The sequence below is a fragment of the Canis lupus genome, chromosome 2 (assembly GCF_048164855.1).
Source record: "Canis lupus baileyi chromosome 2, mCanLup2.hap1, whole genome shotgun sequence".
NCBI lineage: Eukaryota > Metazoa > Chordata > Mammalia > Carnivora > Canidae > Canis > Canis lupus.
Window position 1 is genome coordinate 75,608,550 of NC_132839.1, and position 24,153 is coordinate 75,632,702.

The window sequence follows — 24,153 nt, forward strand, 5'->3', positions numbered from 1 at the left end:
CTGGGATCTGCCCCACGGTGGGCTCTCTGCTCAGCGGGGAGCCTGCTTCTCCCTTACCCGCCCCCCTGCTTGTGTTCTCTCTGGCTGTCTCTCAAATAAATGGATAAAAATCTTAAAAAAAAAAAAAAGAAAGAAAAAAGAATTTGCCTCTGCAAATCCTCACACAGTAACGTGAACTGGCTCTATGGATGGTTCTTTCCCTGGCTAGGTCCTACACAGGCTGTCTGACCTGTATCCACAGGCTTGTGTCGCTAGTCCTCACTGCCCAGTGCCACCTCCTAATAGCGCTCGCTCGCTGCCACCTGCTACTGATGTAGCTGGCCTCACTACTGCTACTACTTGCCCTCCTGCAGAGGTGCTAAATGTAACAAGCACTTGGGTGACAATACTGGAAACAAGGTGCCAATACCTCAAATGACTTCACTGTGAGTTAGGTAATATTTACACTTTGACCCGTTGGTGTTCATGAGGCATTCATTCCCTTACCTGGGCTGAAAAAGCAAGAATCCGAAGTTTACAAGTAAAACAGACACCATCGAAGTGTGGGCATGGATTTATTGCAGAGTCAATGTCTTTTGAGTAATGGTTATAAGATGTCCAAAATTCAATATTATTAAACATTCAGTAAAATATGTGGAAAAGAAGCCCTCAGATGTTAACTCCTCTAAGTTCTGGTACAACAGCTTGGAATAGAGCCTCCTGGGGGTTGGTTGTCTTGACTTGTGAGGAGAACTGCTGTCCCCTGACACAGAGAACAGGAGAGTCCCAAATGCCGCCTGTTAGGTACTGGGGATGGCACGTTTGTCACCCCCTGGAAACGCCTGGGGAGACCTAGCATGACTTCCATTATGGAAATCCTTCCTTTCACCTCAGGCTGAAAGTGACACCTGCTGCCCAGAGAGTCACGGCAAGCCCCTGTGGACTAGAAGGGACTACGATGACAAAGGCCAGAGTGGTCCTGCTGTCAGAAAGGGACACGACGTGCCCTCGGAGCTCCTCTCTCAGCCGACAGCCCATTCTGAGGGCACTTGTGGAGAGGCGTCACCCGGGGGGCCAGAGGAGGCCACGCCAGCCAGGAGTGGCTGCTTGTCGAAGGCACAGGGTTCTCGTCACCCAGAGGGATAAGAAGGGGGTCACTGTCAGGAGTTATATCCAAAACCCATTTCCTAGCTCTGAAAAACTGCGCTCAGCTGCCATATGTCTGATCGCGATTTGTGGCTGATCACATTTTTTTGAAAGTCCCAGAATCTCTGGCACCCGTTGACAATCCTGATGCACCCGCTACTTCTGCAAGGGAACGCGACTCTCTGGGGCGGCCACTCAGAGGGGCTCACAGCCGCCCTGCATCACACAGCAGCAAAAAAAAAAAAAAATACACGGCTGTAGCATGACCATGAAAACCCACAGGGAGATCATCGTCTCAGAGTCTGTGAATGCAGGGGGCTCGCTAGCAGCTCTGGGTTTGAGCCTAAAAACTCGTGATTGACCCGTGAAATGTTTATCTACAATGACCCTGACTGATATTTAAGGACTAAGTAAAAAAATGAAAACTATTCTTTTTAAAAGACAAACTTCATTAAATACCCAGAAGAGAGAGAAATTCAAGATGTCCTATTGGTTATCTGGGGCTTCTGGAACGAGAACAGACGGGGGCTGGCTGCAACCCCTGCCGGTGACCCGCAGGGTGCAGGCCCACAAACCGTGTGGCAGGACGAGGGACCCACACTGGGGCCAGCGGCTTCCTCTCCAGCCCTTCCGCCTCTTGGATCCACAGGACTAATCGTCCTCTGCAAACACAGCAATACTGAAAAAGGAAACACCGTGGAAACATGAAGTGCATTTATTCACGTCCATGCCACCTACACCTACTGGGTACAGTAATCAGGACTGGAGAAGGGACAAATTGCAGCCTAAACAAAAACACTGGGACCTGGTCAGGCCCTGCGACTTGCAAGTTCTAGTCCGTGCCAGCGTGCAGGCTGGCAAGCCAGTGTCCTCCCTGAGAAGCACGCATCATGCCTTGTTCCTCCCTCTGGCATCTTCTGTCCCTCTCAGCTAAGGCCTGGCCAGTGCTGGGATGGGGCCCCGGTGTCTCCTCCGGAGCCGTGCTCCGGCGAGGAGCTGTCTCCCGCGCGGTCAGTCACCCGCAGGCCCGGGCCCCGTGAGGTCAGGCTCCAGCCCGCGCGGCTCCGCCGTCACCTGCCGCCGAAGCTCCTCCACCGTCTGCAGCAGGGCTGACCTCTCCAGCTCCAAGGCAAGGGCGGCCTGCTTCAACTTGCTTTCGCTGGTCAGAAGCTTCTCAACGGTGGCCTCCAGGCTTTGGATCCTACCGTTGGCCACCTGGAGAATAAGAGAAGGGAGTGTGAACTGCGCAGCGGGAACCCGGGGGGGCGGGGGGGCTGCTGCACATGCCACCGTCCAGCCCTGGAGATGCTGCGGAGCCCGATTTTGGCAGAGACGAGTTTATCATCAGTTCTGGCCACACAGGACGACTCCACTTCCCAGGTTCCCCCGTGGGAAGGCTGGGCCGGTCTGAGAGCCTCTGGCATTTTCCTTCCCTGCTGTGGCTACTCTGAGATGGTGGCTTCAGGGGGCACAGGGAGCCGATCCCCGTCACTGATGACGCCAGGGAGGACAGCTCTGATATGGGCCAAGGATGCTTCACGAACAAGAGCTGGAGCGTCAGGGAACAAACGACTCCCGCTGCTCCACGCCACCCAGACCTGGAGCTTTATTTACGACCGCAGCATCGCCCGGCCTAGTTGCACAGACACCCACACGCATATGTGCAGACGCGCTTCAGACCGACAGGCAAATGGTTCCCAAGGGAAGGCCCCGGCGGCGCCCGCCGTCTCGTGCACACGTCCTCTCCCTTCTCCTTAGGTGCAGAGAGGGCCACGTCAAGGGCACGGGCATCGCCCCGGCAGCACAGGTGGCCGAGCATCTGTGAAGGGGGCCACCCCCCTCACCGAGACCAGCAGCACCCTCCCCCCGCCCAGTGTGCCTCCTCGGGCCCTGGCACCCGATGTCAGGTGGACAGAGCTTCCTTCCAAGGTGCTTCTGTCTAGCAACTGGCCCTCGCCCTCCTCATCTAGCCGGGCCGGCCTCCGGGCAGCCGGTGGGCTCTAGTGAGGCTGAGGGGCCTCCTGAGAAGGCCGCAGGGAGTCCGGCCTGTCCCCGAGGCCTTCCTGGCCCGTCCCTCGGCTCACGCTGCTTGGCGCCGCGCTCAGGGGGCAGCCCAGCAAGCCGCCGCTCCATCTCGCCAATCCGGTCCAGCTCTCTACATGTTCCCCTTTATTTGGGGGCAGGGAAAATGGGACTTTTTTTTTTTCCCTCTCCTTTACAAAACAAGGAAAGCAGGTTTTTGAACGAGACAACACTTGTGCCAGACAGACAACTCACGACTCAGAGTCTAGCTCTGGCTGCGCTGCTCAACACTCAAAATAGAAGGAAGAAAAGGACTGAGATCCTAAGGGTGTCTGCTTTCCGGGCAGGGGTGGTCACGCTGAGGTGCGCACCTGCAAGCGCTCCTACCCACGGGCGAGCTCTGGGACACCCCCCACCCAAAGGACCGCTCGTTCTCGAGGCCCGTGGAACTCCCTTGTGCCACGCAGCTTAGTGGTGAGCGGTACTGCACGGTCCTTTACGATTCTGCGTGAACGTCACTCTCAATGAGCCTGAAGCTCTTTCATGGAAAAAAGCACGTCTCATCCTGTGCGTGGGTCTGGCCTCCCACGGCACCTAGTTCACTGGCACTCGATGACTCACAGTGCTTCTTATAAAAAAAAAATGTACGTCCTTTATCATTTGGCACGTCTGGTAGGTCCACACAAGCGTCTTCTATGTGCTGCTGGACAAAACAGGTGGAACACTGCTCTCTGGCTGCTACGTAACACTGTGTGTTCAACGAGAAGATAACGTGGGCCCTTGGTATGTCTGACAACTCATGCGAACAGAACAAAGCTAGAAAACAGGTCAATTTTGATACTCTGGGAAAAACCCAAGATCTCTGGTTGGAAACTATTATATTTAACACCCATCCTTGGACTCTGAAAACTGTTTAAAAAAGGAAAAAGGCAAGGAGGTGTGAGTCTTATAGAACATATATAGTCTGGCTGCAAGACAGGAGTCCACGTGACTCCTGGAGGATAACCGGGGAACGACCCTCAGGCACCCACAACTGACACAGTGGAACCCCTGCCCCAACTCTCGGCCAGCAGCAGGGTCTTCTGCATCTCCGTGGCCCCGGCCCCGGCAAGGCAAGGGCTCCACATACTGGTGGGCCGGCACAGCTGCAGTCTTGAATGGTACCCCCAGAAGTGCACAGCCGCTTGATGAAAGAGAGACCATTGCCAGGAGGATGTCTGTCATGACCGGTTACTGCCTGGTGCCTTTCTTGAGGAACGGAGGGAGCTGAGCAACTCTGCACGGCTTCCTCTCCTCACGAGAGGGGTATGCGATCACAGAAGCCACGTGAAGTTATGTGCACCCTTTACATGGGCATCAGCCCAGTAAACTGAACCTTTTATTTCCGTACTATCTTCATGAGCCAAATGCTTCAAATGCAAGTCTGAGCTTTGTCAGAAATGCTCCTATCAGGTTCTATTTCAGAGACCTACTGTTTGGAAGCCACTTAAAACCACCACCTCTGCTACAGACCGTTAAAGACCAGATAAGGCTGTATGTCCTCGTGAGCCTCCCCTTTGGGGGACAGCTGAGACACCCTGGAGACGCTGTTGTACACAAGCATATTTTCAGGTGGGACATCTCAGTCTTAGAGGGAAAAAAGCTAAAATTCAGAATGTGCTTGGTAGTTAGGACTGGTCAGGGAAAGCATTTTTCTTTGTTCCTCTACAGTAAATAGCCACTAGGTCTCCTGGGATAAATCCCTGCTGGGAGGAATGCATTTTGGACAAGGGTTGATTTATTAAGCTCTCAAACGCTGGCCTTTCTCGTATCACTGCCAAGCTTGTGTCTGCAAAGCGGCAACTTTCTATGGAGAAAAATAAGAGGCTTAGGTCAGGCTAGAAAGCTTATTCTAAGGACAGCCCAGGAACACCATAAAATACGGACTTTGGGGACAAATATGTATTTGTCCTCGCAGCAACTCAAAAATTTAAATCCCCCCGAAACAATCCCTTAACATTAACAGCATTCCCACCCACTTATGGCATTTGAAAACGCAGACTATATATTACTTTATCCTATTTGATTGGTGAAGGAGCTGTGCTAAGCAGTCAGGGATTCTGTGTCATGTAGGGGAGGGAATGGGACAGAGCAGGTCAGCAGTCTGCCCGCATGACAGTGGGGTAGTGACAACCCTGGATCTGGCAAGAGCTGGGTGTCTGGACTACATCCCCAGGCTCTCCCCAACTCACCGTTCCATATGCATGGCCTGTTTGCCTTCCTACCAGATGTCCTCATGCACATTTATCCATGTTAAAACGGAAGCTGCTAGAGGGGAGAACTATGTCCCTCTTAATCTAACTTTCCTATTTGCAGTAAGGACTCACACATCATGACCATAGGTTCTGGCTTATTTTGTTAGGTAGAGCTCTGTGGGACTCCCCTCCCCAAACCCTCCTCCAGGGACCTAGCTGGTCTCGCTCACAGTAGCCCAAGCCCTTGATTCTCTGGTTATTACTCAAAGCACAATTGCTGGCATTCAGCGAACAGTCCCCTCAGCATCCTGGACCCCCAGTTCCCAGCTGGGCTTCTCTCCTAAAAAGGGTTAAAGTGCAGGGTCAGCCGCTCAGAAAGTTCCAGGACTGTCTGACCTCAGCGGAGGATAATCTGAATGCTCCCTAATAAAAAGGACCAATTCTCCTGGGATACCTTTGATCCCAACTATAAACAGACCGGTTGGGGGCCTGAGGGGGAGAGAGGTCCCGCGGTCATGGGAAAGCCCAGGCCGCTGGTGCTCCGGTGCGCTAATGATCTCCCACGAGCAGCGGGTGCAGGAAGCAGCTTCATAAATATGCTCTACCTGCAGTTGTTCAAGCAGGTCAAGGTTCTGTTTGCGCAAGCTGCTGTTGGTCTTCTCCAACTTGTCCATTCTTTGGTTGTCACTGAGAGGAGAGGAATCGATAAGTTCTTCTTGAAGCACGTGGTACTCAACTTCATAGGCTTGTAACTGTTTCGAGATATCCATCTCAAATACCTGTTATATACAGAAAAGTCGTCAGGCCCTGGAAATGAGAAAAATCACACAGCCGCGTGCGCGGCCACGCCAACGAGCATCCACCACGCACCTACGCCATGGCCCATGCCGTCGGTGATGGATAAGGAAAACTCGCATTGAAAAGGGAACAATCCTAATCGGGAAGAAAGGACAAAGGAGGCATTGAGAAATAAACCTAAGGTAGCAATGGGTCTGGGTCTCTGATACTCATTTTTCCAAAAGCCAGAGAACCTTACTTTTTCAAAGGCTTTTTATAAAAATCTATTTTTCTTATTTCAGTGCCGATTTCCTTTTTCTCCGGAAATTCTATTATGTTAGACACATCAGCCACAGGTCAAGGGGTGGTGGTGGTGGCGGGGGGGGACAAAACAAAACAAAAGAATCATAGCTCCATTTGCCCAGTCACCGAGTCAAAGTTTAATTATAGTTCAGTTGGGTTTTTAGAGTTACAAGAACAGCTAAGTAATGGAACTGTTTACTAAAAAACCCTCCTTTGCACATAAGATATGCAGAAATGAGCCAAAACCCAAATGTCGCCTACACAGATGAGTGAACACGAAACAATGCCTTCCTGCCCATAATAGTAACAGTGATCAAAAAACCACCCGTGTGAAAAACAGCCCCAAAGTGCACAAGTGAGTTCTTGGTGTTTGTACTTTCTCTGAGTGAGCTGGATGGAAGCGGTGCTGAAGAGGGGGTCAGGAGTGGCCACTGCCTCCCACAGGCTGTCTCTGTGGGATCACCCCATAGGCCGTGGCTCAGCACGGGAGCAAAGTCCCAGAGCGGCTCTGTGTGCGGGCCTGAGCATTCGGTCATGCTGGCACCACACACCCAAGGCCAGCATCTCAGGACACACATGGAGAGGATGCAGTTGGACCTTACGAGAGCACAAAGGAACTCTTCACTGCCTTTCCTGAAAAACTAACTCCCAACACAGTGAAAATCAATGAAAAACTCATTTTTCCCCAATGGCGCCCCATAATCACTCAAACATGGATGAACCCTATCTTCCCTGAAATCGATATTCAAGAACCACGTTTACTTTCTCACCATTCCCAACAATCTTCTCTGCCTTCAGATTAACTTTTCAGCTTCCTGCTTTTCAACTGAATTCAATGGACAAGACCAATTAGGCACAAAGGTCATTCTATGCCGAAAAGCAAATATGCATTGTCCTCGTGGTGTGTGTGCGTGTGAAAGCTTGCCGTATGGATGGGAATCTCTGCTGGCCCTCAGTGGCTGTGGGGTCAGCAGGGATTATCATCTCTGTATCACAGTCAAGCCAACTGACTCAGGACTCAAATCAGGGCTTCACTGGCCATGCCCTGAATGACCTTGAGCAAATAACTTGACTTCTCCTGGCCTCGGTTCCTGGCCCCCGATAGGGGGGTGAGAGCACCCAGCTCCCAGCATCGCCGTGGGCATTACTTGTGGAAGCTCCCAGCACACACCTGGCAAGGTGAGTAGGTGCTCACTTAGCTAAGGAAGCCGCTTCCACGCGCTTGTCATGAAACCCTCACATGCAACCTTGTGCTTCAGCAAAATTACAAAGGACGCCACATCACGGAACCTCTGAATAGCTCAAACACAGTAAAAACCACAAACATTAAAACCGAGATTGCCGTGGCGCTGGTGTACAATTATAAATACGAGGCCCAACAGATGTCATGCAGTTGCTTTTTTTCTTCCACAGAGATTTGTTTTTAAATGAGCTACTAATCTGGAAAACGTGGGAACAAAACCTGTGGCCTTTAATAGATTGATGACCTGCTAAGGTGAATGGCTCTCAGCTGTGCCCAAAGCCGCAGGCACTCTCAGGACTCCCATCCATTCCCAGGAACCATCCTGGGTCATGATCATCGCTGCTTAATTGCATCGTTATCTCCTGGCTCCTGAAACACCGAGAGCCCTTGATTTTGCAGTTGTGCCCTAGAACTGATCCCATAGCATGGCTGTACGTGGCTGGTGGAGAAAGAAGGGCCCAAGTCCTCAAATGATGCTTTTCCGAGTTGCTATCTATGCTTCCTGACCAGAATGACAAATGGCTTCATTATTCTATCTACTTGACGTGCCGTAACCATGTTAATCCACTCATCATGTGCTAGATGTCTGGTTAACTTGCAAAGTATCTAACTATACATCCTCGTACATATGGCTTTTCCCATATTTTGGATTATTTCCTAAGGATACATTCCAAGAAATAGGATCACCGAGTCAAAGGGTATGAATATTTTACTGGCTTGTGATACACATCGCCAAACTGCTTCCCAAATGGGAATAATCAACGCACGATGCCATTAACAACAACATACCATCGTGCCAGGGATAGTATATATACCCTTGGCACTGGGTACTGGCCTCAATACTTTTCATTTTGTTAATCAAGTTCGTAGAGCATTATATGTCATTCAAATTATGCATGAAGCGAAGTATTTTCCCAGATATTTGTTTACTAGATGGAGCTCCTCTTTAGTGAATTGTCTATGTTCTTGGCTCATTTGCTATTGGGAGACCCAGAGTTCCTCTTTGCAGTCAGTCGTGGACACTCTGTATAATGGAACCATTAACCCTGACATCTGCAGAACTGGCCACATACTTTCCACCTTCCCAAACTCCAGGCCCTTCCCCGACCAGTCTGTCCGTCTCAGCGGTGGACCAAGGGCTGGATAGCGGAGCAGTGTGCCCGGGTGTCAGCAACCAGGGCTACAGGGCCTGTAGTGAATTTAAAAATAAGAAACCTAACTAAAAACTGGTCTGTTTTTTATTATCACCACATGCAAGCAATTCTAAACAATACCAGTGGTAAAATATTCCTCCTCAGTGTACCCCACCCTTTTGGTATGGCACTGATTGGCCTTTGAAACAAGTACTTGTTTTCTTTTTTTTTTCTTTTTTGAAAGATTTTATTTATATATTCATGAGAGACACACAGAGAGAGAGAGGCAGAGACACAGGCAGAGGGAGAAGCAGGCTCCACGCAGGGAGCCCAACGTGGGACTCGATCCTGGGTCTCTAGGATCAGGCCCTAGACTGAAGGCGGCGCTAAACCGCTGAGCCACCAGGGCTGCCCAAGTCCTTGTTTTCAACAGTGCAGACCGCCAGAGTGGTGAGGGCTCCTCCCAGTGCAGAAGAGGCCGTCTCAATGCTGGGATTTGGAGGAGTGTCTTCTGAACAAAGGAACCTTGTTAAGATTCTGGTTTCTAGCCTACAAGCTCAACTAGAACAGGGAATTGTCTAGTGTGTTTTCAATGAAGCTGCCCATAGCAGAGCTTTTCAAATGTTCCAGTGTGTGTGAATCCCCAGGGGATCTTGTTAAAATGCAGATTCTGACTCAGCAGGTCTGGGGTGAGGCCCCAGATTCCGCATTTCTGACAAGTTCCTACAGGATACCAGGACAGGTGCGGGTCTGGGGCCACACTGCAAACGCAGCCCCAAGGACACTGAAAGCAGGCTCTTTGTCTCCTGAAGTCCCCCTCCAACTCTGGCCTTCTTCCTCACACTGAACTGAGAGGCAGAGGCAGACAGCACTCACCGTGACAAGCATACCAACCTGACCTCCTTCTCTTCATTTCTGTTTATTCCCAGGGCTTCCCCCTTCTTGGGGCAGAGGACTTTTATGGCTCATATTCAACTAACAGTTAAGTCAAACTGAGGAACTGCCACAGAGACTTCAGAGGCCCTTCTCCTCCTGCCCTGGCCTCTTGTCAACTCTGGACCTGCCCTGCTGTGGCTGGCTGCTCCCAGCCTGCCCATGCCGAGCCAAAGCCACAGAGCCCTGTCCTTAGCTACCTTCTCTCCCACCCTGGACGCAGGCCGTGTCCCCACTGCTCGAGCGGAAGGCATCCAATGAAATGGAGCCACTATCAAGAGGACCGTCCAGACTCTGCCCATTCATATACATGACCTGTCGTGTGCAATGAATGCATCTGTCACCTTCACCCTGTGGGCCCCCGAGATTTGAGCCTGAGGGCCCTCTAAGGCTGCCGAGGCATTGCACCGGCCCTCAGGCCTCATCTCCGGGTAGGACTTGGAAATGAGAGCACTCTCTAAGTAGGTGGGAGAGGGGCAGTGAGCCTGACAGACGTCAAGTTCCAGATGGGAAGCATGGGAGGGGGAGGGCAGAGAGCTGCCTGGCATCCTAAGGGCTGCCCATCAAGACTTTCGGCAGGATGAAAACCTGGGCCCCAAAATGTAGATTTTGAATTCCCTACACAGCTGCTCCCAATCCACAACCACCCTCCCCTTCATAGCTCAACGCTCAACGCAGAGGCATCTAGAATTTCTCTCTATTCTCACTCCCGTGCCTGTGATCAGAAATCAGCAGAGTACTGCTTGTGGACTCAACCTGTCCCACTGTATGTGTTTTAAATACAGTTTTATTGCAGCACAGTCGCTTCATTCATGTACATTATTATCTGGTTGCCTTTGTGCTGCAAAGGCAGAGTGGAGTGACTGCCACAGAGCCCTTCTGGCCCACAGAGCCTGAGACTTCCTACCTGGCCCACTGAAGAAAACATGTGCTGACCCCTGTTCTTAGCTCATTCTTTGGACTCTGCTGAATCCAACCCTCTCAATTCCCAATCAGCAGTGCACACTCCACCAGCCTGGCTCCCATATGCCCTTGCACGAGCACCACTGTGGCTCCTACCACACTTGTAATTACTGGATTACATGCTCGTTTTCTGCACAGGATGCGCTCTGGTGTCAGAGACACATTACATTCTTGGCTCTGCCACTGTAAACAGGGTGTTGGGCAGGATACTCTCCCCATGACCAGGTTCCCCACCTATAAAAATGGGGATTATAATACACATCCCAGGGTTGTTAAGGAGTCAATGGAATAAAGGATGCCAAGTTTGACAGTTGCCTGAAACAAATCAGTATACACACACACACACACACACACACACACACACACAAACTGTTCTTTCTCCATGCTGTGTCCATTTTCTATTCTTCCAACATTTAAAGAGAACCTGGTAAGTTCTCTTTACAGAAAAGGGAGAAGAAAATGAGATTCTTTTCTGGGGCTCAATATCCAGCAGGTAAACTGAATGTCAGCTGAGCCTGCCTGCCTTAAAGCCAGGTCCCAGGGTCAAGGCACTCACTGGGCATGGACTTTAGGTAACCGAGGCTGTGTTTGCCCCAATGGCCAAAAAATATAAGCATATACAATGAAAGCTCTGAAAAGGGATCAGTGCACATAAGGGCCAAACACTAAAGAATCAAAAGGGCAGAGGCTTCAGTATCAACATACAGGTAAAATACAGGAAAAACTGTAACTAAACGATACCCGGAGGCCCTTGGCGGTGCCGAGTAGCTGCTAACTCACTCTGAGGCAAGAGAAGCCCTATCACCTCACTCAGCAGCAGGGTGGCTGCAGGCCAATGAGTCTATCTCTTTGCACCCTACGCTCCTCCTGGGTTAAAACCACCTATCCTCTCAGGAATGCCATCATGGTTAAATGACATCATGGGCACATGTGGAGTCACACAGAACCTGGCAGAAAGTAGGGCCTGAACAAGCCAAGGCAATTCACATTGAGAGAAACGTGCCAGGGAAGCAAAACGCAGAGAGATGCAGAGCCTATCAATTAACTAAAAACGAAAGTGCAGAGTAAAAAAGAAGTGCCCTTTCTGAAGCACAGGGATAGGAAATGTGCGGAGACCCAGAGTCACACGGCTCACACCTGCTTCTTTCTCTGTGCTCACCACTGAAGGAGGGACAGCAAATGAAACCACAAACACTGAGCCGGGGGCAGTCCGTCGGAATCATCCGATTTCTCAGGACTATCAAAATTCCTCAGAATAAGGATTTGTTTTAAAAAACTAGCTTTGTTTCGCTACTTGTTTTTACCCAACTGCTCTATGTTTTCACTGTATTTGGAGCAGGTAAGGTGAATTATAGGCTTAGGAGAGGCCTGATGCAGGCCCCAATGGAGAAACCCCTTCCAGAGCATTCTAAGCCACCCAGGCCCTGAACATTAACAGCAGTGTCCCACCCTCCACTAAATATCACAGTTCTTTAGAGTCAGCAAACGTTACTAGAAGTTTTTTCTTTGTACAGAGTCAAACTCTGCTCTCACTCTTAAATCAGACCATTGAACAACTGATCTAGTCGTAATTCTGGCTCAATTCACCCTTGCCCTTAACATTTCAGAGTAACGATTCTCCTGCCTACAGAAACCAGGGGTGCTGAAGCCACAGATGTGGAACTGAATTCTATTTTAAAAACCACATCACGGAACAAGCCTCTAGAATATATATTTTCCTATCACAATTTTGCAACCAAAGGGTCATTTTGAGAAATTCCAAATACTACCACACAGCAAAAAAAAAAAAAAAAAAATCAAAGCACTGATACCTTAAGAGCTTACACCGAATAGCACATGTGTTTCAGAAGAATAACTAGGGGTGAAGCCTCTTAATTTTAAGAAACTTCTGATTACCTCTGTTGGTTATCACACCTGAACATGGCCACCAGTTTCCACATGGCACGGTCCCATCACATTGCCAACATGCACACACTCAGACACGCACTTCATCCTGGAACACATATTTGGCAACGTGCTTCCTACTTGCCAGGCGTCACTCAAGATGCTGCCCAGGATGCAAAATGGTAGGAAATAGGTCCCGATCAAAAGAAAATTAAGCTCTCCAAATCCAGGGTGGCATAAGCCTTTGGAAGGTTAGACTGAATCATACCTGACTGATGGTCTTTTCCATTTGTACCAAGCCCAGGTTGGGGAGGGTGTTTTTTATAAAGTCAACTATGGTCTCTAGGTTTTCATGTTGCAGAATCAAGGGCTTATGGCTTCCCAACAGACTTAATGCCACTTTAAACATGACCTCTGATCCCTGAAGAAAGATCATATCTGGGAAAACACAGAAATGCAGAAAGTTAAATCAGACCAGTTACTGATGAAATAACATTGCATTTTCTTGTCTACACATCAGAGCAGGATGGTGGGAAATGCAAGCCCAAATTGCGAACTTTATTTCCTTTTTAAGTGCCTGATATTTCAGGTAAGCTTGTCAAGACAATATTGCAAATAATAAAAGAAATACAAAAAAAGAAAAAAGAAATAAAAGAAATACAGATAAATGTACTGTTAAGATTTTGTCACAGGTTCAGAAAAATCTTTTCTGTTATTGTTCTAAAAATATATTAAACTCAAGCATGCCTCAGAAGCTTAAAAAAACTTATTATGCTATTTTTCTAGAAATGCTCTGGGATTTTGAAGGAGTTACTAAAACATATTTTTATGAGTCAAACTGAAAGATTTTTAGATATACAGCATCAGAAATTAAGATAAAGTAAAAAAAAAATTGCACCTTTTCCCTCTGTTTTGAAATAAGGAATTGAATTAAAAGATCTCTAAAATCTGCATATTGTCTGCAGAGCTACAGAAGTACATTATTAAATACTTCTGAGTATACTGGATTTTAGCCCAACAATACAGTAAAAGACATCTTCCTTCAGAGAAATTCAAAGAACTGTGTCAGAGTTATCTTCTAGTTCTTGCCATAGATTTTTCTTTCTTTTTTTTTTTTTTTTTTAAGATTTTATTTATTTATTCATGAGACACAGAGAGAGAGGCAGAGACACAGACAGAGGGAGAAGCAGGCCCTATGCAGGGAGCTGGATGTGGGACTCAATCCCAGGACTCCAAGATCATGTTCTGAGCCAAAGGCAGATGCTCAAACACTGAGCCATCCAGGCGTCCCTCCATAGATTTTTCTCAGAATAGCTGGCCAGTGGTAGCAACCCCTACACTGTACACCGCGAGAGGGAGGGCAAGTGGCCAGGCAATTGGGCGGGCAGCTGCCCGCCCCCCCCAGCTCCCCCACCCCACAGAGCTGAAGCCACCTGACAAAGAGTCCAATTGTTCCAGTGCCAGAGCACACCCCTAGCAACTAATTGTTTGATGACTAAATTCAGGCACATTACCTAACAACTGGAATTAAAAATACAAGAAAAAAAATATAATTCTAAAGATGAGAGCACACATCTAGTTAGAGGCAACTGTCAACATGGGGGAGGGCTGCAGGATAACAGAGAGACTAAGAAGTCCTTTTCATCAGGTCCTGGAATGAGAGGAAGAGTCGCTCCCCTCCCCACCCCCAACACTGGGCCCCTCTAGGTGGTTTAGTTTGAGGATGCATAAAAGCCATTAGGAAACAGAAAAGGCTGGAAGCTGCCGTGCATGTGGGGAAGGGGTCTGCATCAGAATGGTTTGTGGACAGAGCACAGGACAGACCCAGGCGCCAGCCGGCCAGGTTGGCCCTGGTGATGCTCTGTGACCCTCCCACGGCCTCAGCCACACCAGCAGCCTCGGTGCCAGGGTGGGTCCTCCCCATCTCTCTCTGCGAGCTCAGGGCCCTACGGTTGCCACAAGACAACACAAGCGCTCGCAGTTGGGAGGGCCCCACGAGGCTGGAAAGGCCCAAGGGTGGCCTCCTTCTCACGTGTGGCAGCAGAGGCTGGGAAGATAAATTAGAGAACTGGTCGTATCTTTGAAATCTGGGCTTCTTAGGGGCAGTGCTATGTTAATCAAGACAGCCCTATGTTAGAATATTCTTGTGAAATGTCTGCTTTCTGAAATACACCTCTGTAATTCATCACTACGGACAATAAAAAAAGATCCCAAACAGTGTTATAACTAAGACGTGTTTTTAAAAAGCAGTATTTCCCCAAACAAGGCAAACTTGAAGCTTCTGTGGTTCAGACAGCAAAACTTCCTTTCAATAGATCAACACTTGTTGCTGAACAAATACTGATAGCATCTATCAGAATAAATACCAAGTTTTCTGTGCAAGGGTCCTGGGAGTGGACTGCACGCCGGACCACCCGCCATGGTGCAGTGTATTCAGTCTCTGAGACTCGTCCCTTACAATGGGGCAAAGCACCTCGACTAAGCCAATTAAGATAAATAATGATCGGGGAGGTTTTACGAGCACAATCAAATATGCAATCCATATCAGCTATCTCTTAAGGCTGACAACAGGTCTTCCAAGTCTTATTCTGTTAGGATCTTGGAGTCATTGTTGTTTGGCGAGGTGGGGGGTGGGGGTACAGAGGGAGAGAGAGAATCCTAATTGAGCAGGCTCCACACCCAGCATGGAGCCAGATGTGGGACTCAATCTCATGACCTTGAGATTATGACCTGAGCCGAAATCAAGATTCAGACATTTAACCAACTGAGCCGCCCAGGCACCCCAGGATCTTAGTTTTTATAACAAATCTACTTAGCAGAGTGCTGCCTAACACTCTAAACTCAGACTTTTCTGGTCTGCATGAAGAAAACAAAAAAAAAAAAAAGTTAGGAGAGGTGGGTTTTTTTTTTTTTTTTTTTTAAACACTCTGAAAATATAGCCCTGGATATATCTGTCTCATTGGGCCTCTCTGTATTTAATGCTGTTCTTTTCTAACGCTGTGCCCAGTGGCTTAAGAGCACTCTTCTCCCTGCTGAGGCGTGTCTCTCATTTAAGTCAGCAAGCATTCACTGGGCATCTAATACTTGCCAGGTTTTGTATCAAGCACCAGAGACCCAGCCATGAACCAAAGCATAAAGAGCAAACTGCAGAGATGCTGAAAGCTGCTGGTGTGATGGAGTTATGCCCAGGGGTTATGAGAACGAAAGGGTCGGAAAACATTCTAAGGAAAGGTGGCTGCCAAATCCAATCTTGAAGAACCAACAGGGAAGGAGGGGTACCAGCTGGGTGGCTCAGTCCATTAAGCATCTGCCTTCAGCTCAGGTCATGATCCCAGGGTCCTGGGATCAGCCCAGCTTCAGCTTCGGGCCCCCTGCTCAGCGGGGAGCCTGCTTCTCTTTCCCCCTCTGCCTGCTGCTCCCCCTGCTGTGCTTTGTCAAATAAATAAAATCTAAAAAAAAAAAAAAAAAGAAAAGAAAAGAAAGAAACCTGCTAGGTAAGAAGTCAGGAAGGAAGGAAGAGAAAAAGAAGGTGTAAATGCCCAGAGGTGTGAAAACAGCACGGCACAAATGGGAGCCTGCAGAGGGACCCTATGGGGTACAGGGTGGGGCCAGGTCAAGGAGGGCTCTCTGTTCCCAACACCAGCATTCTAACTCTACCCAGAGCACAGCAAGGGTCACCCAAGGCTTTCCGTTCCTTTTTTTCTGAGTGGGTCACTGCACTAGTAAGGAGACGATGTTAATGAGATCCAGTATGAGTATGATCCTTGCAAAGGCTGGCTATTTAGCTTCAGAGAAGAGCCACCACAGGTAAGACCACACTGACTCCCACCAGCAGACTCAGAGGTATCGGCTGCCAGCTGCAAGATGCTCATCTAGCATGCCTGGAGGCCCAAGCCAGGTGCCATCCTTCTGAGGACAAGCTGGCCAGCTGTCCCCACTACTCAGGTTGGGGGAGCTCAGCCCCAGAAGCCTGTCAGCCTGGGGAGGCCTCAAATAAGGAGCTCATCTGGGCGAACAAGGAAGGAATGTGCATGAAGGGTTAAAGGGAGGACCCTGCCCTTCCCTCCCCAGCCCCAAAATCTGGCTTGGGGGTAGGGGCTTCTAATTTATCTGACTAGACTTGGGGCCATATCACTACCTTTTTCTCTCTCCCTCTGGAAATTCTAAAACTTAAATAATTTTTAAATAATAATAAAGAAAAATGTCACCTAGAAACACACTGCTCCCACCCAATTATTTTCATTTTTGTCCATTTTTCAATCCTTATACATTTACATTCTGGAAGTTTAAAAAAACAAAAACAAAACACAAACAAAAAACCTCCTTGGAAAAGTGAGTTTATTTCCTGCATCTGAAAATCACTGCACAAGAAAGTGAACGGCCAGAGCCACCCCAGTGGCCCCGCAGAAGCCCTGCTCACCACCCTGCAGCCAACTTCCCTTCTCTCCAGTTTCAAGTCGCTCAGAGATGGGCGAAGGGTTTTACCAAGCAGGAAGGAAAGGGAACCTGAAATTCGGCTGACTCTGCCACTTGTGCAGACTGTTTGCTGAGAATGATGCAAATAACTCCTTTCCTTTGAAGACACTTCAGCAGGCCTGTTACTGTGTTGACATGTATCGGAATTACTTGGAACGCCCCGTGACATAAAGGTGCAGTTTTCCTACAGGGGGAACCATCCATGCCAAGCACATGGCCAGTGAAGCAAACCTATCCTGCATCTTCTTGTCCAGCCACCTTTGTCTTTGTCAAGGGCAACCCCTCTCCTCAACTCTCTTGTAGGAGGCGGGGTCCCCCAGGTGTGAGAGCCCCACCTTCCTACCAGAACCAGGTGGGAGGAAAAGGAAGGATGATGGCAGACCCCCGGCAGAAATACAGCGCAGATTTTCCAAAAACTCACTTCCCTGCCACTGTATCAGGTTCCCTGGGGGAGAACTTTCTTCCTGGCCATTTAAACCATCTTGTTTTTTTCTAAGTCTATTTTAGTCCTAAAGCCTCTCTGAATCCCTATGTTACAGGTGGCTTCTGTATTTTTTGCCAAACCCTTCCTTTCTACACTCCCTCATCTACTTGGCAGCAAAGCCTATAGCAAACATCAGGAGCCTCATACCACAGCCGCCTCCTCCATCAGGAGCAAGCCGGGTCCTATTTTTCAGATTTTTCCCTCCCAAAGGTAGGTGTGATCTGAAAGTGAACAGAGCAAGCATCTCTCCCAGGACCCCTCTAGGCCTGAGCTAGAAGCATACAAGAGGAGGCTATTTTACATTCTGTGACACCCAATCAGAAGGGCTGACATTCAGGAAGTGTGATCATCACGTGAAGGTTAAGGCACACGCATCACTGGCTGGCGTTCCTCCAAGGAGCATATACTTAATTCGAAGTAACCTGGTAATTAATATATGAGCTATGCCGTCCGCAAGCTGAGAATCCTGTACTTACATATGAAATGGTGAACATCTGACAAAGGTCCATTTGTTTTGAAGGGTTTATTCAGGCCTAAAGGCTTACAATGAAATAGACGACTGTGTATGAATGGCAGGTTCGGGGATTTAAAACTAAGCTATCCACCATCGCGGAGCTAAACACACACAGTTCGGGTTGCCAATGCTAAATACAGAAGTGGGTTTTTAAAAAACCTTTCTGTGGAGCCTACTAATAAAATGGTTTGGTTTTAAGTACTGATAGATGGACTAGATTGTGCAAAACAAAACAAAAACGAAAACCAACAGTTTTTGCAAAATGACATCACGCACAGTGCTGCCTTGAGTCCCACTTCCTGCCGAGGATCTGAGGAGCCTCAGCCAGCTGGACACGAACCCACTTAGTACAGCAGGGGTCTGTGGGACCTGGGAGTTACAGACACTGGCATCTTTATGCATAATGTAGAAGAGCCTCCGAGACTCACCACTGATTATGTAATAGAAGTATCCTGCTTTTGCCGGCTTTAGCTTCTAATTTATGAAGTCGTCAGGATGCGCTCTAGTGTTGCGAATATTCTCTAACGGGAGGGCTGGCATTTCCAAAGCAGAGTTTGTTGCTCAGGCCTCTTATGCCAGGAAAGGCTCTTTCCTGAGTTCTGTGGCCCTGGCGCCCCAGAGCTATCTGCAAGGCAGCAGCCCAAGGCTGGGGTGCTGGGCAGTGATCCCTCCATGCTGACCCACCCATGGGAGTCCCCTTTGTGGAATTTTTTCTCACAAATGCTGTAATTTGATGCTCGAACTATTTTCAAACCATTAACACCAACTCCTCCCCTCCCACTTCTTTCAATCGTCACTCCTCTCTGCTACCCTGTCTGAAAAATACACTAAAAAATCAGGAGAAAAAGTAGACTAATGATTTTTTCATTTCCAGAGTAAGAAAAGTTTAAAAAAAAAAAAAAAGACATTTGTGGCAAGAAAGACTTCAGCCTACAGCTAGAGATCTTATGATTTGGGTGACTCTTGTTAGTAAACTAAAGCAGACAATTTTCATGTTTTTTTGTTTTGACCTTTTAATTATCTTCTTTTTAATCTACGGTATAAAACCCTCATGGAATCTCACTAATGATTTATTAAAACCAGGAGACCTTTTTTTAGTATCTCTTTTTTTCCAATTATTTTTTTTTCCCAATGATTTTTTTAAGGGACAGAAAGTAAGAATCATATGGGGAGGGAGTTATGCAAAAGGGGGTGGGGGTAGTGAATAGTTTAAGAATACAGACTCTTCTAGTAGAATACAGACTCTTCTAGTAAAGCCCAATGGAACATTCTTCAGAAGTTCTTGTGGATAGGAGTAAGAATAAGTCTAGCACGCTGGGGGAAAGATGAGTGAAGACCAGCTCAGTCCCCACTTATGTTAAAAAACAAATTTCAGGATTTCTAGATTTTGGATCTACAAAGCTGTCTTTCCCAAGCATGCCAAAGGAATGCTCTCTCAATGGTTCTGGACACACCTGCTCCCTTTGAGATGTTCTCTAATTCTAGAAGCAAATCTGAGAAAAGTATGAGATTACAGATTTTTGAACTACAAGGTGACTGGACATGAGTGACACCTTAAAAACACTCGATGTGTGATGATTATCAATTTCCTAAAAACCTCCGAAGTAAAAAAAATTAAATTAAAAAGAATCTGAATTGTCAAAATGATTCTTTCACTCTGAAACGGGGAAAACCCCCTGCAGGAACTGCCTGTGCTCACAGTGGTCACTTGGCTCCTGGAGGGCAAGCGATGTGTGTGCTTACTATGCAAACACCCACTTAACTCTGACAGAGACAATCTTGGCAAAAATTACATCAAGAAAGTAGGAGATGGTTTGAAATGTGAACTGCCTATGGCCACAGTGGGGCACACAAGCAGAAGGGGCTATGGAGTCTGGGAAGATGAGGCAGGGGGCCGTGAGGGTGGTCCAGTGAGTCATCAGCACAGAGGGGTCTATCAAGAGTGAGCTAGCAGAGGAAATGATAAGCCAAGGGCAGAGGAAGAAGAGACATGGGAAGAGGAGATATGAAGGGTCTCGAGAAAGAACAGCAGCCCATAAGTCATCAGTTGAAAAGTTTTAAGGAGCCATCAATGAACAGTCTCAGGTCAGAGAGGTTGAGGAAGACTATTCATGAGAGACACATGCCTGGAATACAGACATAGGGCCCCCTGGCCAAGTCTTTGAAGATGTCTGCTCTGGGGAGAGCCTGGTAGTGGGAAAAAAGGGTCTACACCCCACCAGATGGTGGCATCCAGGGAAGCCCAAAGAGCATCAGAGGTGAAGCTGGTCTTGAAGTCCACAAAACCCAGTGCTGACTAGATTCAGAATGTCAACCACCACCCTATCCTTGTAGAAGATACAGGTATAAAAGGGGACTCACCACGGAATGAGAATAAATGTTTCCCCCCCTGACAGGAGGAAGCTGGTTCAGGCAAACCGATTTACATGCACTTACCAAAGACTCTGGCTACAAATCCCAGTGGGAACTGTGAGGCAAACACGGTGAGAAACCAGGGGGCGGCATAGAGGCTGGGGCCGATCTCATGCTCCTCGAGGTGATTGTAGAGGTCTCTGTGGTAATCGTGGAGAAGCCTCGAGAGCTGGTACATCTGGATCTGGGGGACATACAGACACACACGCACACACACACACACACACGCAGGTGTCAGAATTAGATACCTGCTACATGTGTTCAGTTACTTACAGGCTGTGAGAGAAGAATTATTACAATGTTGGATACTCTATTTGGACTATGATAACTGCTGATCTCAACTACTCACTTAGCCCATAAGCACTTCCCAGGTTCCTGGTGCCCAGGAGGCAGTGGTCAGACATAGCCGGGAACACTAATGTTGGGTCTTCTCCTACCATTTCCTTTCTTTCTACTGTTCCCTGTATTCCTTGGCTACTAGAATCTAAACATCTGTCTTGTGGAAACATTTCACAAATTCTCCTACAACATACATTCCTAGCAAAACTCACACCCAGGGGAATTCAAAATGTAAAACCAGCCTCTCTGCTAAGAGCAAAGTGGGGGCATATGATGATTTTGTGGAAGGATTCTATGATACCTGTTCACTCAGCAAATTCACTCTAGACTCCTCAAGTCACTCCACAGGCAGGACAGGTGTCACTTCTGTAGGTTTATAACATATGAAATATACAGATCCTGGGCAAGTTAAAATAAGACAACTGTTTATCTCAAGATGGAGAAAATAACTTCCAAAGGGTCTCCTCTTTAGACAGTGCTATGGTTCTGGCAGGAAGCCCATGATGGGTCCCGTGGCTTACAGGGATCCTAGCATCAGCCTGGGTTTCGGCAGTCTGGTGGCCTGAGCCCAAAGAAACCACCATCCAGAGAGGGTCAAAACCCCACTGAGATGCTTTGGGTTGGACACATATTGCCCAAACTTCCAAAAAAAAAAAAAAAAAAAAGGAGAAAAAAGCTATTTCTAGGGACATAGACAAGATAGCCCTTAAGGTACCAGCTATGGCTTTTCTGGATTGCAAAAAATCTAGTCACCAAGACTAAAAGCCCAATGAGAGTCAGGTGTTTCAATACTAAATTAACTTGAACAGGGCACGCGCCTAGATGGCAGGTGCACCTATATTAAAGCCAATGGGGGAGAACACAGAAAGAACCTGACAGTATCTGTGGTGTTATGTGGGTCAAATTTTTTTAGTTAATGAAATCGCTTCTGGGCAGCCTGGGTGGCTCAGCGATTTAGCACCGCCTTCAGCCCAGGGCCTGATCCTGGAGACCCAGGATCCAGTCCCACATCAGGCTCCCTGCATAGAGCCTGCTTCTTCCTCTGCCTGTGTCTCTGCCTTTCTCTTTGTCTCTCAGGAATGAATAAATAAAATCTTTAAAAAAAATTCAATCACTTCCTTATTTGAGACTCATGTTCATAGGGTTCATATTCACTGGTGGAGGTAAAAGGATTTTTAATCACCCAATTTGGTACTCTAAGAGTCCTTGGCTCTAATGCAGCCCTTCTTGAAAAAAGAAAAAAAAAAAAAAACTTAGGCTCTGAAATCAGAGTAGCTTGCTGGTAAATGAACATATATACATGCAATCCAACATTTAGGAATATTCCCAAAACAGGATCCAGAGCTCTCCTCACCTCTGAAAGGTGGCAGAAGCAGCACCCGGCACACACTGCTCTTTGGCTTTCCTTTGCTCTGACCTGCCACTTGTTTGTTCAACAAATACTGACTGGGTGCCTACTTCATCCCAGGAACTATTCTAAGAACTAGAGACACAGCTCAAAAATAGGTTAGATCCCTCCCTTCTTATGATACATGCTAAGGAAAGTCAGAAAAAAAAATTTTTTTTTAAAGTCAAAAAATAAACAGGTAAATGAAATGAGGAAACAAGGTAATTTCAGGCAGTTAGTGTTTTATGCCAACAGAAATGAAACAGGATAACATGATACACGTGCCTGGGATGGAATCTGGGGGGAAGGGAGGCACATGTCAGGGTGGTCAGAAAGAGCTTCTCCCAGGATTTGGATATTTGCGCTGGACCTGGGTGACAAGGGCTAAGGATGGCCTGAGGGGGATCCCTGGCAGAGGAAGTGACAAATACAGTGGGAGGTAGGAATTGGATCATCTGAAGATGGTCTGACGAAGGGTAAGGGAGGGTCCTGGAGTCAGACAGGCCTGGGTTTCAACCCCAACTCCGCCACTTGCTAGCCAGGTAACCCGAGTTAAGGTAAGTCTGCCCATCTATAAATTGAGCTGATCAATAACGTCATCCTGAGGGTTACTGAGGCGATAAATGCAATATGAAACACCTGGCCTAGTGCCTAGCACAGGGCTCAGCAATGACAGCTACTCCAATGTTAACCAATGGTGGGAAAAGTTCCTGAGAGAGACCGGGAAAGGGGTCATAAACATTTTTGGCATTTGTCTCTAGCAAATACATAAGGAACGCTCTCTACCTGTAAAATAATCATGTCCGGCCGATACTGTTTGCGCAGTCCCATTTCAAACATCAGAAACTTGAGCATGTTAAATGCCTCTTCCTCACCCATGTGAAGCAGCAAAATGCCTGCTACAAAGCTGAGACCTTGGCAGTATCCTACTTCCTGGTCTAGAAGCGAGTAGGCCTTCAGGATGTTGTAAAGTGACAGCTGCCCTGCTCCGAGCTGGGTAGAGAAGTACGGATGCGTTGGAAAGGTTCGCCCTGCAAAAACAACGCGTGTTAGCTGTAATTTAAAAAAAAAGAAAGCCTATTGAACCAGAAATCAGATGTGCTTCAGGTGAAAGAACAGATCTTTGGAAGCTGGATCCTAAATCAGCTCTGTAAGCCAGGCAGGTGGTCGTTCTTAGGATAAGGTGGGCAATTATTTATGCTTTTGCGGTGGTGGTTCCAGTGAAAGAAATTAGGGCTATCTTTGGTCCTGCGGGTATCTGGAGTTCAAGCTCCAACAAAAAGAAAACTGCCGACCCTCTCAACATACGTCTCCTCTCAAGAGGAGCGGAGAGCTGTGGGGTTTTGCAGCTGCCCTGTCCCACACCACCTGCGTGCAGCCAAGGCCTCAGGGCGCTGCGGACACCCCCCCCCATCAGCTTTTCCCGGCCTGCACGTATTCTGCCTGCAAATGCTTCACACCACATGCGTATTTCTGTACTTTTAAACCACAGGCAGTGCTTTGAAACAGCAGGTGTTTTCTTTTACACAAAACAGTTACCTTCCAGAAAGAAGTAAAAAAAAAAAAAAAAAATTTAAAACCCTCAACATCCTGATTATTTTCACAAAAAGCTGGTGTTCAGATGAGGTTTAAAGACTTCTTTTGTCTGGGAGGCTCCTGTGGCTGATACCTGTCAAATCCCAGCTCACCCACCTCCCTCCTGGAATGTGCCTGAAGGGGAAATGTGTTTTCAGGGCAAAAAGTACTTGTGTGAGAGAGGAAAGGTCTAGAGCCAAGCCAAGGGCCAAGCTCGGACTCAGGCAAGAATTATGGCCTCGTCTGGATCAGCAAATGCTGAAGGTGATCTAGGCCACAAGTTAATTGTTCACCTTAATTATTTGGCCTCAGCAAAGGGAGGGACGATGCATTCGTGGGTTCTTGCTCA

At 47.9% G+C, this 24,153-nt stretch overlaps 1 protein-coding gene across 8 annotated transcripts in view; it reads right to left on the reverse strand.

Moving 5' to 3' along the window:
* Positions 1–1,824: 1,824 nt before the first annotated feature.
* TBC1D1 (TBC1 domain family member 1) overlaps positions 1,825–24,153 on the reverse strand; it is a 238,078-nt gene continuing 215,749 nt past the window's right edge. For all 8 annotated transcript variants that reach the window (XM_072807653.1, XM_072807642.1, XM_072807663.1 and 5 more), the window contains 5 exons: positions 23,016–23,260; positions 20,528–20,687; positions 12,886–13,055; positions 5,987–6,160; positions 1,825–2,340 (listed from right to left, as the gene is read on the reverse strand). In XM_072807653.1, the coding sequence (XP_072663754.1) occupies positions 2,137–2,340; positions 5,987–6,160; positions 12,886–13,055; positions 20,528–20,687; positions 23,016–23,260 (953 nt within the window). In that variant the 3' untranslated portion in view covers positions 1,825–2,136. The remainder of the gene's footprint in view (positions 2,341–5,986; positions 6,161–12,885; positions 13,056–20,527; positions 20,688–23,015; positions 23,261–24,153) is intronic.